At 40.4% G+C, this 14,467-nt stretch overlaps 1 protein-coding gene across 1 annotated transcript; it reads right to left on the minus strand.

The window, feature by feature from the left end:
- Positions 1–1,695: 1,695 nt before the first annotated feature.
- Positions 1,696–14,248, minus strand: LOC142933388 (cadherin-7-like). Its single transcript, XM_076077484.1, has 11 exons — positions 13,997–14,248; positions 12,060–12,354; positions 9,442–9,561; positions 6,998–7,165; positions 6,415–6,602; positions 5,762–6,012; positions 5,544–5,680; positions 4,962–5,083; positions 3,039–3,156; positions 2,539–2,790; positions 1,696–2,225 (listed from the first exon to the last, which is right to left on the minus strand). The coding sequence occupies exons 1-11, from the start codon at positions 14,246–14,248 to the stop codon at positions 1,696–1,698; spliced, it is 2,433 nt and encodes an 810-aa protein (XP_075933599.1).
- Between the last annotated feature and the right edge of the window lie 219 nt (positions 14,249–14,467).

A 14,467-nucleotide genomic window follows, 5' to 3' on the forward strand; every position in this document is an offset into this window, starting at 1 on the left:
CCCTGTCAAAATAAAAGTCCTCTGTGCGCGACATCTGGAGGAAGATCACAAATACATCAATTCATTTCTGTGATGAGATAGTCTGTATTCCAACAGTAATAATGTAACATAATGTATAATAATATAATTATATATAGAAATAAACAATATTATATAGGTATAGTTATTATTTAACAAGAAGGAACGTGAGAAATGTCTCGTTCTGTCAGAACAGAAGTGTTGAAACGTGATCTGAAGGAGATAGTTCCTCATAAATAAACCTTCAAATCTTATATTTAAATGTGAAAGAGCTTCTTACCAGAGATGATTAAGATGAGAGATGAGACTTAAACAATTATATTAATATAAGACTAAATATGAAAACATATAAAAAGATATAAACAAGGTATATATAAGATATAAAATATAAATAAGATTCACACACACACACACACACACACACGCGTACATGTTGCTTTCAGTGATTCAAGGACTAAAAACTCGGATGTTTGTTTTCATAAATAACTATTATTACAAATTTTTTATTGCTAACATTCATCAGTCAGAGAAACACTTTGAATTAGTTTCCATTACTTTCACACAAAATATATTCAATGACACGATGTTCCAAAATCCATGAACTCTTTTCTCGTTCAAACTCTTTATATCTGAAGCACATTTTAAAATCTGAACAAACTGTTAGAAACATTTCATGCATTTTGTAGTAACTCTATTGATATGTAAAAAATCTGAGCAGAATATTTACAATAAAATGAAATAATAATCACTCCAAACCCAGATGTCTTGTTTTTATTCTCGTTACCAAACACAAAAAGCTTCACAGTGATTTAGTGTGAAAACATGAATGAAGAAGACAATGATGAGGACGAAGGAGAGCTGGAGCTAATCTTTATTTTGCACAAATAAATGAATTTATGCAATAATATAGAAATAAAGGAGATTAAAGCAAATTTCTGTATTTCTGATTTATTCTTGTTACATTTACTTTAGTAGAGTCAATGAAGAGAAAAGGTGTTATTCCTCTTAATAAAATACTGACTGATGTAAAAAGTCATTAAAACTTCAAAGATAAAATGGTCTATGTGATTATTAAGTCAGTGTGTTATGAGTCACAGTTGTTGCCAGTATTTTGAAACGTGTGTGAAGTGTTCTGGTGGTTTGAGTGAGTTTTGGAGGTGAGATTAACTGTTGATGCTGATGTTGATGTTTGTAAGCATCTGAAGAAAACTGTCACACATTAAATTATCAGTACAGTTACAAACTTCATTCTTCTGTCCAAAACAGAACTATGCGTCCTAATAAGGATGTTTTAGTGCACAATTAAACAGCGATGGTGAATGTTATTGATGAGGTGCATTAAATGTTGCTGTCTCTGATGGGACTACAAACATGGCCGATATCAGGGAGGATGCTTAGGTTTAAGTCCTGAGCTCTTTGTAACTCCAGTTTCCTCCAAAACCACAGAAATGCATGCTGGGTAAAAAGACACTCCCATCTCTGCCCAAGGCTTCAGAACTGCTGGCCTGAGATGGATTGTGATCCTGATCCACATATAATCCTGATCCATATCCAGTTCAGACAACAAAGATACAGACAGCACAGAGAGATAAACAGGAAGTTGAACCAGTACCTGTAGTATTGACACACCTGTCGAAGTGTCCCTTTAAGCCCCCTATGGTTGCTGCAGTCTGAGGGCTATGAGTTAAACTCATCTTCCTCATTGTGTCCGTAGAGGTCTGCAAGCTTCCTGAACCTCGGCCCCCACTCTTTCAGGAAGTCGTAGTTCTGCTCGGGCTCTAATGAGTCTAACGAATCTAACGAGTCTAATGAGTTTAACAAGTTCAATGAGTTTAATGAGCTTAGTGACTCGGCGGCTGACCCGCTGCCCTCGAAGGCATAGGTCTGCAGAGAATCGTAGGGGGGAGCCGTCAGTTCGAGGTCTTCTTTCTGCAGTCTGTCCCTGATGAACTCCTGGAACAGCCGGTTCTTATCTATCAGGTACTCCGGTGTTTTGGTGAGAAGTCCCGGCGGGTGGACGTCACGGTCTTGGAACATTTGTTTAGTTTTGTTTAAGTGTCTCAGAGCGAACATGTCGAAGGCCTTGGTGTCCTCCTCCCCTCCACCTTCATCGTCATAACGAACGATGTTCTCACGAATTTCACGCTCATCTTCCATCGTCGGCTCCCTCCTCCTGTGTCTCAGGGCAACTGTCACTATGACAACACCTATGGAGAAAGAGTAGAGTGAATCAAAAGGTGCCTGTAGGTGGTTGGTGGTAAATATTTAGGTGCTAACTTGATAGTGGGTTGGTTCTATCATTATTGTTCTCTCTCAACTGTCTGAAGAGTTCATCATCAGATTTGGGAGAAAGAGGTTGAGTTTTTGACCTGATGACCTCATGTCTCTGACCTCATGTCTCTGACCTCTTGTCTATGACCTCACGTCTATGACCTCACGTCTATGACCTCGTCTATGACCTCACGTCTATGACCTCACGTCTATGACCTCACGTCTATGACCTCATGTCTAAGGTGTTACCCAGCAGCGTGAGGACACAGGTGAGGACTGCGGCGGTGGCGGCGGTGCTGAGTCCTATCACCATTAGCTGTGATGCCTCTGGGTTGCAGGAACGTCTGTTTCCATTGTGGTCGCAGTCGCAGACGGTGATGGACAGCGTGTTGGTGCTGCTGAGAGACGGAGAGCCGCCGTCTGAAATCACCACCGGCAGGAAGTGAACCAGCTGATCTCGCTGCAGGAAACCAGTTTGAGTCAGAACGGACGCTGTGTTGTCTGAGGACAGAAGGGCGGACAGACTTTAACACCTGAGTGCAGATGGAAGAACCTGCAGAACTTTAAAATAATCAACTCAACCCATTTACAGACTTTGTAAACTAGAAAATTACATCATATTGATTTAATTTGAAAATCATATAATAGTGAATCAGATATTGTTTTTTTTTAAATATTCATCCCTGCAGGTCCCTGCTCTCTGTTTCTTAGACCTTCATGATTAGTGATGTCATTATGGGAGACTGCACCTTTATTGTCTCTCAGGGTGAATTTAAGTTTCCCCTTAGTCTCTATGGTGAGAGAGAACAGGAAGTGATGTCCGTTCTCTGGTTCATCACGATCCACAGCGCTCAGAGTCTCAATGATCTGAGAGGTCAAACACATGAAAGAGAAGGTCAGCTGGCACAAAAGGACACGGTTTGTTAATCACAGTTTCAGACTTGAACCAATCAGACTACATCTGGAGCCTCTGCAGAGATTTTAAACCTGCAACAGAAAGAAAATCCATCACAGTCAAGATTTGTCTTCTTTGTTAGATCGTGGGGTCATGTAGGTATGATCTAAAACTCGATCAATACATGTTTCATCAATGATCCCGGTCATATGACATCAGAGTAGGCTTGTTTGAGATGAACCAGACCGCCGAACCCAAAACCTCATCCTCCACCATTGTAAATGCTTGACTGCAATCAGCTAGACCCAATCCCAACCTCCTCACTCTAACGAGCCTGACGACTCTGGTCAGAATAGGCTCATTCTAGATGAGCTGCTTCTCTCCTGGACAGTAGACCAGATCAGACCTCATCTTCTTCATCATCATCATCTTGACAAAAAACTGAGGTCAAGTCGGACAGTTTTCAGCCGCCTTCAAAGCATAAACAGGAAGCCAAAGAAACAGTGACTTCCTGTTAGATCTGTAGGCTAATTGTAGTTTACAGACCTAGACCAGACCGTTGATCCAGGAGGTGAAGCTCTGAATCCACCAGTCCATCTAGGATACAAACAGCTGAAAAGATCTTGCTTCGTAGGGAGTCTGGACTCCTTAGAGACATTCAGAAGGAGCTCATTAAAGGGGCCATCTGTGGTGGTTCAGGCCGCTGATCAGGACTCCCGTCTCATATATCTGGTCCAGTGGTTGCGTTAGACTTTATAATCTATTATTACCTGTCATTTAAGTCTGTGAATCTAATCCATGAATGGATGAATTTTAGACTGAGGACTGAATCAACATGTATGTTCCTGGAGACTCACCAGACTCTCCAGGAACCCGATCCTCCAAACTCTTGATTCAACTCTGAAAATCATGCATCATGAGCTCCTTCTGCACCGGTGATGAGCTCAGTGACCCGTACTCAAGATCTCTAGTCCATCAACATGACGGACGGCCTTCACATTTTTCCGCCATGGAATACAAAAAATTCCGTCAATGATAGAAAATATTTGGTTAACGCAACCTCTAATCTGGTCTGGGAACGCCTCGGGGGTCCTCAGGATAAAGATGAATTAATGGATGATTCTGGATCAGATTAGTTGAACAGTGATGGAACATTTGGATGAAGATCAGAAACAAATTAAAACAGATTTCAGAGATGATCCAACACTTTCAACTATTTATCTGAAGGTGGAAGGTCAACAGCTCAAAAGGCACTGAGGCAGTGAAACATCCGTAGCAACATTTACTTATTTTTACGCTTATAAGTTTAACAGAAAATAAAGGAGAGTTGAGCATCATTTGTTCACAGCTCTGTTCTGTGTAATTACTGAGGCTCCAGTAAAGAAATACATTAACCTAAAATATCAAGAGCAGGGAGCTAAAGGGTATCAGAAATATACAGATCAATAATAATACATGAAAATACCAGAGCTGAAACCCTGTGTCTGAGAAACTGTATTTACATATGTTATTATAAAAGATTCAGGTGACATCAAAAATATGATATTCTACTCTGTCCTTAACATACATACACATGTACAGTATATACTGTATATGTATATATAAATCTACATTGAACACGTAGTCTTTTATTGTCTTTTTGAGAACAAAAGACTGTGTGTTCAATGTATGTTTATTTAAAAACTAGCTGTTCCTGTCTCTGTGCTAAGTGAAGGAAAACAATCAGTGTTATTATTTGACATCAGTTATAAACACAGCACCAGGTGAACATTCCTACCTGCCCAGGTTTGGCGTTCTCACAGACGAGTGTTTCGTACTCGATGGCGAAGCTCGGAGCGTTGTCATTGACGTCCATCACAGAGACCAGAACCATAGTTTTCCCCACTTGAGACCGATCCACTGACACACACAGAGACACACATGTCAGGCAGTTCACATACACATGAAGCTACAGCTAGCAACTGGTTAGCTTATCTTAGCATGAAGACTGGAACCAGAGGGGAACAGCTAGCTTAGTTTAGCATTAGGACTGGAACCAGGGGGGAACAGCTAACTTATCTTAGCATGAAGACTGGAGCCAGCGGGAAACAGCTAGCTTAGTTTAGCATTAGGACTGGAACCAGGGGGGAACAGCTAGCTTATCTTAGCATGAAGACTGGAACCAGGGGGAACAGCTAGCTTAGCATAGCATGAAGACTGGAACCAGCGGGGAACAGCTAGGTTATCTTAGCATGAAGACTGGAACCAGGGGGGAACGGCTAGCTTAGCTTAGCATGAAGACTGGAACCAGGGGGGAACAGCTAGCTTAGCTTAGCATGAAGACTGGAACCAGGGGGAACAGCTTAGCATGAAGATTTACAGATCTCTGTGGCGAAGATGGTGATGTTGTGAAAAGTGATGGTCTCTCGGTCCAGAGGTCTGGCTGTCGTGATGACACCTGAATTGCTGTCAATATTAAAGTACCGCTCCACATCTGACTTCCTGTCTATAAAGTACCTGCAGACACAGTTTTAAAAGATTAAAACATCAGCACTACTGTCTGGTTCTGGTTCTTGTAAAAGCGTTGATGTTTCATACGTGACGGGGCTGTTTGTGGTGTCGGGGTCGTGAGCTGAAACTGATCCCACATCAGTTCCCACTGCAGCCGCCTCTGAGACCACCATCCGACTGATGGAAGAGAAGACCGGAGGCTCGTCTACGTTCTCGACCAGCAGTCGAATTGTCACCACGTCGCTGAACAGAGTCATCGACAGGAAACGAGTGTCCACATAACGATTGGACACTTCAACGCACAGCGTGAAGCTCGACTTGGTCTCAAAATCCAGAGGCTTGAGGGACGAGAGAGGGGAAAAGAATAATGCTTGTAGATTTCTATTTCAGGCTGATTGTGTCGACATCATGACTGGAGATAAAACAGTCTCACGTTGAGTTCTTGAAGTGTGATTTAAAACGACTTCAATAGCTAAAATATGTCTAAAGATTCTTAACCAAACAAAGAATTTTGTCTTTACATGCATCCCTGACATACATCTAAATGTAAAACCAACAGTGCTTATAAGGGGACTCTCCACTGTCACAGAAAACACAAACACCGGTTTTGACCCTGCCTGTACCAAGTAAAGAAATCTATACCTGTATTCTGTCTCTGAGTCGTGCTTTTGGGTTCCCGCACCTGTAATCCTTACAATCTTCTTGAAGGAAACCAGTACCTTTTCCCAATACACATGTACCTTGTGCAGTGTGACCAGTCCTTCCTGTGTGTTTGGATCAGTGATGATCCTGAAGGTTCCCAGTCCATCTCCATCCAGGATCCTGTAGTCCATCTCAGCATTTGGACCAACATCCAGATCCAGAGCTTTGATCTTAGCGATGACCGTGGAAACCAGAACCGACTCTGGAACACTGAACTGGTAGCTCTCTGTAGGGACACAGGTAAACACACAGGTACACACACGGTTATAGCCTACAGAGGTACACAGGTACACACGACTCTGGAACGCTGAACTGGTAGCTGTGTACCTGGGTACACACCCAGGTACACACGGTTATACACCCAGGTACACACAGGTACACACGGTTGTACACGCGGTTATACAGAGAGTCAAAGGTTAGAGGATGTCGTATGTGTATGGATTGTAAAGCCCTCTGACGAGAATTTGTGATTTGTGATGTTGGGCTAAACAAATATATTAGAAGATTGAATGAATATGCGTTGGTGGGCCGTCCACATAAAGTCAATGTGTGGACACATGCAGGTGTAACGGGTCACCTGTGACCTGTCTCTATGAGGTCGTATGTGAAGGTCAGACTCACTGCGGGTGAAGTGGGGTGGGTTGTCGTTGACGTCAGTCAGAATCACCGTGACAGACGTGGTTCCTGACAGACCTCCCATCTGACCCTTCATGTCTTTGGCCTGGATGACCAGCAGGTAACTGTCTCGCACCTCCCGGTCCATGTCAGGTAGAGCCGTCCGCACCACACCTGCAGGACAGGTGAGAGTCCGGTTCAATAAATGTTTTATATCTATATATATATATATATATATATATATATATATATATATATATATATATATATATATATATACACACACACACACACACACACACACATACACACAGACACTAGTTCTCTGTGAACCATAAACATATTTCAGCATCATGTTAATGTCGGGGAGTAAACACAGTAGACAAGACAATAAGAGATCAGTATCACTTTATTTTGTTAAAGATCCTTTGAATTCAGAAAGCTACAACCTACATTGATCAGTCTTTAATAATCAGTGTCATAGAAACTATAGTATTAATGCTCAGGTGTTGTGCTCAGGTGTTGTGTTCAGGTGTTGTGTTCAGGTGTTGTGCTCAGGTGTTGTGCTCAGGTGTTGTGCTCAGGGCCCCGTTCCTCGTACGTGGCTAACTGAGTTAGCCGGATACTTTTCAGGATAAGATGACGTAGATCAGGCTTTTCGGTTCCACGAAGCAAGTTTGGCAAAATCACCATGGCAACACATCCACAAGCTTGAAGCTGCTCCAGCGCAGGCTAACTGAAGGTAGCTGGATAAACTGCCACTCCCCCGGAAAACATGGCAGCTCCTGTCATATACGGTAGTCTAATGAGCTTGCGCATATACTGGGGGTTATACGGGAGTTCCGGAAATGCATGTAAAGTGAGACACACGGTGATCCATTAAAAGCAGCTGAGCAAACTAAGAAGCCTCTATTGCATTAATGTACAGCTCCCTTCCTCAGAGATCCACTGATGAAGGAGGATATTAGTTAGATTAGCGTTTTATAGGGAGAGAGTTCTTCCACATCGCCAAGATCCATTATCACATTATGATGACTTCCTATACGAGCGCTATCCATTCTGCCCACAAGGAATCATTTATTTACAGACCTTCTGGAGCATACATTGAACACCACACGCTGCAGCCGAGCATTGATGTCTCACAGACTGGATGCAGCCTTGAGCTGTTCTGCGAGTGGTACATTGTTGTTCAGTGTCGGCGATGCGGAGAACATGGGGAAAGCCGCTGCATGCCGTGCTGTTGGTAAAGTTTATTTGGCGCTTAATAAACTTATGGATGTGTTCATTACATCACCATGGCACATATTGTACTGACTCCGCATTCTGAGTAATGTGTGTGTGTTAGTGTTTACTTGCTCCCATGTCCTCTTGATGGCTGCATTGCATACAAGAGGGTTAAAGCACTCATAATGATATGACAGTGTTATTAGTACACCAGCATATCATTACTGTAGAACATGATGAAGGTGGACTCATGATAAGAATAGAGAGAATCACACACTATTTATCTTCACTGCTTCAATTGATTGAATGTCTGATGATGAATAATACACACACACACACTGATCCGCCCACACACATATTCACACACACATATTCAAACTCCTAGTTCTATATGGTAATCTACACATACATGTATGTACACATATATAGTACATGATACATGAGGGCATACAGTACATATATCCTCATATTAATGAGTATCAGTTAGATACTCTTTGGGCTTGTTTTTATTACTTATTCTGAAAGAGTTGAGATCATTATTGTCGCTATAGATCTCATTGGATGATGCATTCATTAAGCCTACTGCCAGCAGCACATTTAAAGACATATAATCTGATTGATTGGGGTGATGAGGCTTTAAAATGAGCCGATACATTTCCCAACACTTACGCATTTAACTTGTCTGTGATATTTTGCGTGCTTCTTGTCTAGTCCTCGCAGCGGTGGCGGTGTTATATTTAGCCGTGATTATGGTCTTGAATTCCTCATATGCGTTCATGATCATCTCCTGCTCGTCAGCGGAGTAAAAAGAGGCTCTTTCTTTGACTTTATTTAACATTGTACTGTTAGAAAATCATGGTTTCGGTGATCGACGCTTCCCCCTTTTGACGTAGGACGGGCACGCGCAATTATCCTGATCCTGATCGTCTGGTTCCAATTAACGAGTGTTTGAGAGCGGATCAGCCTTTGAGAAACCGAGATAGCCTGACATCAATCATCTCGTTAATTTCAGCTGGCTAATAGGACATTTGATCGACTTAGTTGAACCACGTACGAGGAACGGGGCCCAGGTGTTGTGTTCAGGTGTTGTGCTCAGGTGTTGTGTTCAGGTGTTGTGCTCAGGTGTTGTGCTCAGGTGTTGTGCTCAGGTGTTGTGCTCAGGTGTTGTGCTCAGGTGTTGTATTCAGGTGTTGTATTCAGGTGTTCTATTCAGGTGTTGTGCTCACCTGTCTTTGGCTCCACAGAGAAGTATGGCTGACCCTGCAGGATGTTGTAAACCACTCTGGCAGAGTTTCCATAAGTGGGATCATCAGCATCTGTTGCCACGACCGTCACTACTGACGTACCTGCAGAGAAAAATAAAATGATTTAACTGAGGTCAGACTTATTTTTCTTCATCAGCTGCTACTCCTCTTCCTCATGAAAAAACATGGAAAACATTGGATTTATACCTGTGCACTCTTTGTCCTCCAGAAGCTCTACTTTTGCTAATTTACTCAAAGTTGAGTTTAGTAACTCAATTCTATTTGCTGTATTGACTAGAAATGACAAGTCAATCTTTCTTAAATGTATTTATCTCTCATGTCAGTGTCTGCTGTGTTGTTAGTCACAGGATTAATGTTCCTCATTGTGACCCTTTGTATTCCACCCCTCTTCAACATTGTTTTGTCTTTTTTTTGAGGGGGGGGGGGGGGTCTTATAGATAGCAGGTCAACAAGTCACATAGAAATGAAATACCATCTACTTCATATACATCATCTGAAAGCTGGGCACCTGAGGATTGATTTGAGATGCAGCTCAGTATCGTGTGTCAAGTTTTTCTGTTTAGGCGCCAATTCAAATTTTGAAAGTTTAGAGTATATAAGGGCTTCGATTATTTAAAAAATCCACCAAAAAGTCCTTCAAAATAACACCAAGACTTAAGAAACACCATAAAACTCTGTGAATGACCTAGGTTTCTAGTGAATACCATGAAATGTCTTCAATGGGGACTAACATCATCACACATAAATCCAATTTATGTAATTCCAAGACTGTGAAGCGACCCCAGTATGCACAAACTATTTAGAATAGAACAACACATTTATACTGTGTTGATTATGAGATTTTCCATTATATAGAACTAAGTACACACGTTGTCCAACAAAAAAACATCAATTAACAAAACTACTGTACAAATCTTTGTATAAATCAAAGATTTCGTCATTTAAAAGTGAAAAAATACAAATAAATAAACAACTTTACAGGCTGTGAAACTGGTTTTAAGTTATTCTTTCATTTATTGGTGCTCATGCAGCTGCTTGTGTTGAAAAGTATAAAAAAAGAATATTTACTTGCTAAAAGATGTCTCTGGTTTGTGAAAACTGGATTTCAATATTTTTCAGTTTGTAGCGCTTAATCAGAGGTGGAGGACGTATTCAGATCATTTATTGAACTGAAAGTAGCAAAACTGCAATATAAGAATCATAAAGTCAAAGTCATGCATTGAAAATGTAACTGAAGTAGAAATATGTAAGTATGATTGGCAAAATCTAAGATAAGATAGATTCAAGATTCAAAATGTTTATTGTCACTCCGGTTATACAATATATATATATATATATATATATATATATATATATATATATATATATATACACACACATATATATATATATACACACATATATATATATATATACACACACACATATATATATATACACACACATATATATATATATACACACACATATATATATATATATACACACACACATATGTATATATATATATATATATATATACATACATATATACAAGTACAGTCGTGCGAAAGGCTTTGCTCCATGAAAGAAGGAAAATATATAGTATATATAAAAAGATATATAAAATATAATACAATAAATATGTGTGGTGGCAATTTCTGTTGAATAAAGCATAAAGTCAACGTTTGTCTTTCTGTGAATTTTATTGAAGCTTCTGCAGTCGGACTCAGATGTTGAGTCGACTCATCATCAAATCTTTACTGAGAGGTAAAACACAGGTTTCTTCACATGTTCTGCCTGATCAATGATGTATGTAGTCCAAATTTCCATTACATAAAAAATATATGAGAAGCAATAAAAATGTCCATCTGAGAAAAATAAAACAAATAAAACCAATAACAGGTTATTATTTATAGATAGATGACCTATTATTAATAACTTCTCCAGAGGGAAACAGCAGTTGCAGTACAAAGTAGGGACAAGTGCAAATTGAAAAGACTGCAAATACAAAACCTCAATAAAGGTGCAAGAATAAAAAATGGCAGGAACAGAAATCCACAACTCCCAAATATATTGAACATGCATAATGTAAAAAAATATAAACAAGGTTATTGATAAGTACAGCTAAGTGTTTATGGTTCATTCAAAATGTTCGATTTCCATGCTGTTGCACGTAATGTATAAAACTGTGAATGTTACTACACTATTTAATATTATATTATTGGAACATCATAAATGATGCATTATGGTGCAGATAATATGAACTTATTTACTGATGCTATTTTACAAACAATATAATAAATGTGGTGGAGTAGAAGTTTAAAGGTGGATAAAATACAGATACTGTTGTACTTAACTGCCGTACCTGAATAAATGTACTTGAATATATTTGCATCATGTAAGAGGCTCTAGAGAATCTACTGAAGACGTTTCTGTTCCTGTTTCCTTTCACCTCCATTACAGATCAGTTTATATTGGGACAAGTAGAGTGCCTGATCACTTCATATATTCTCAGCTGATGAAGTCCTAGATCAGTGTCAACAGGTACTCTTTGCTAAACTAAACCCCTCATTTAGTCTGCAGGTGTTCAGACTCACCTACTGGAGACCTCTCAGCCACCCTGGCGGTGTACGGTCCATCCAGGAACTTGGGTTCGTTGTCATTGATGTCCTGGACTTTGATGACGAACTGGGACTCAGGTTCGACGGGCAGGTTGATATTTTGGTCTTGAGCTTGCGCTCTCAGGGTGTAGTACGCCTGCTGTTCCCGGTCCAGCCTCTTGGTGGCATGAATGTCTCCTGTGTTCTCATCGATGGTGAAAATTGACTTTGCTCCTTCACCATTCAGGACGTACCTCACCTGACCATCACCTTTATCCATGTCAGAGTGGATCTGCAGGGACCAGAGGCAACCACGGAAATGGTCAACAACAATATGGTAAAAAAATCTGAGAAAACCGGGTAAACTATGAGAGAAAACCAGGTAAACAATCAAAGATAACTGTGTAAACTACCAGAGATAACCAGGTGAACTAACAGAGAAAACTGGGTAAACTATTAGAGAAAACTGGGTAAACTATCAGAGATAACAACCAGGTAAACTATCAGAGATAACTGGGTAAACTATCAGAGATAACCAGGTGAACTAACAGAGAAAACTGGGTCAACTATTAGAGAAAACTGGGTAGAATATCAGAGATAACAACCAGGTAAACTATCAGAGATAACTGGGTAAACTATCAGAGATAACCGGGTAAACTATCAGAGATAACCGGGTAAACTATCAGAGATAACCGGGTCAACTATTAGAGATAACCGGGTAAACTATCAGAGATAACCGGGTAAACTATTAGACATAACTGGGTAAACTATCAGAGATAACAACCAGGTAAACTATCATAGATAACTGGGTAAACTATCATAGATAACTGGGTAAACTATCAGAGATAACTAGGTAAACTATCAGAGATAACTGGGTAAACTATCAGAGATAACTGGGTAAACTATCAGAGATAACAACCAGGTAAACTATCAGAGATAACTGGGTAAACTATCAGAGATAACCGGGCAAGCTATCAGAGATAACCGGGCAAGCTATCAGAGATAACCGGGTAAGCTATTAGAGATAACCGGGTAAACTATTAGAGATAACCAGGTAAACTATCAGAGATAACCGGGTAAACTATTAGAGATAACCCGGTAAACTATCAGAGATAACTGGGTAAACTATCAGAGATAACTGGGTAGACTATCAGAGATAACAACCAGGTAAACTATCAGAGATAACTGGGTAAGCTATCAGAGATAACCGGCTAAACTATCAGAGATAACCGGCTAAACTATCAGAGATAACCGGGTCAACTATTAGAGATAACCGGGTAAACTATCAGAGATAACTGGGTAAACTATTAGAGATAACCGGGTAAACTATCAGAGATAACCGGGTAAACTATTAGAGATAACTGGGTAAACTATCAGAGATAACAACCAGGTAAACTATCAGAGATAACTGGGTAAACTATTAGAGATAACTGGGTAAACTATCAGAGATAACCGGATAAACGATTAGAGATAACCGGGTAAACTATTAGAGATAACTGGGTAAACTATTAGAGATAACTGGGTAAACTATCAGAGATAACCAGGTAAACTATTAGAGATAACCGGGTAAACTATCAGAGATAACCGGGTAAACTATTAGAGATAACTGGGTAAACTATCAGAGATAACTGGGTAAACTATCAGAGATAACAACCAGGTAAACTATCAGAGATAACTGGGTAAACTATCAGAGATAACTGGGTAAACTATCAGAGATAACTGGGTAAACATTTAGAGATAATCAGGGTAAACCTTAAGAGAAAACCAAGTAAACTATCAAAGATAACAACCGGTAAACTATCAGAGATAACCGACACCCTAACACATAATCTGAACATGTGAACAATGTTACCGAGAACGTGTTCTTGAAGTCTAAACTCTCAGATCTGATTCATCTGTCAGTATAATTTACATAAATCAAAGTATTTTTGTACCTTCCCAACGTACAGCGGCTCATCTCCGGTGTACTCCTCCAGGACAAAGAACTGGTTCCATACCCAGCTCCTCCTCCTCCTCTGGTAGCAGTGGACACCTGCTGCTGCTCCTCGTCTTAGTCCTCCATCGCATCCTCTTCCTGAAACCTGACGAAGGAGGACGGAGTTCAGGGTCATTGCCTCACAGCCTGGCTCCTCCCACAGTGACAGGACGAACACACTGAGCATGCTCAGATACCAGAGAGACATCATCTCTGAGAAGACAGCAATGAAGAGACGTCAAACTGTCCCACGAAGAGACATCAAACTGTCCAACGAAGAGACGTCAAACTGTCCCACGAAGAGACATCAAACTGTCCAACGAAGAGATGTCAAACTGTCCCACGAAGAGACATCCAACTGTCAAACGAAGAGACGTCAAACTGTCCAACATAGAGACGTCAAACTGTCCGAGATGAGACAACAAACTGT

The sequence above is a fragment of the Anarhichas minor genome, unplaced genomic scaffold, assembly GCF_050575085.1.
Source record: "Anarhichas minor isolate MPS153535 unplaced genomic scaffold, ASM5057508v1 ptg000059l, whole genome shotgun sequence".
In the NCBI taxonomy this organism is placed as follows: Eukaryota; Metazoa; Chordata; class Actinopteri; order Perciformes; family Anarhichadidae; genus Anarhichas; species Anarhichas minor.

What these genes read in the sequence shown, in the direction of transcription:
- LOC142933388 (XM_076077484.1), bottom strand. Translation starts at nt 14,248, where the DNA reads ATGATGTCTCTCTGGTATCTGAGCATGCTCAGTGTGTTCGTCCTGTCA. An exon ending in AGCCGCTGTACGTTGGGAAG is followed by an intron (nt 12,355 to 13,996) that starts GTACAAAAATAC and finishes TGGTCCCTGCAG; the next exon opens with ATCCACTCTGACATGGATAA. An exon ending in CCCACCCCACTTCACCCGCA is followed by an intron (nt 6,603 to 6,997) that starts GTGAGTCTGACC and finishes GTGTCCCTACAG; the next exon opens with AGAGCTACCAGTTCAGTGTT.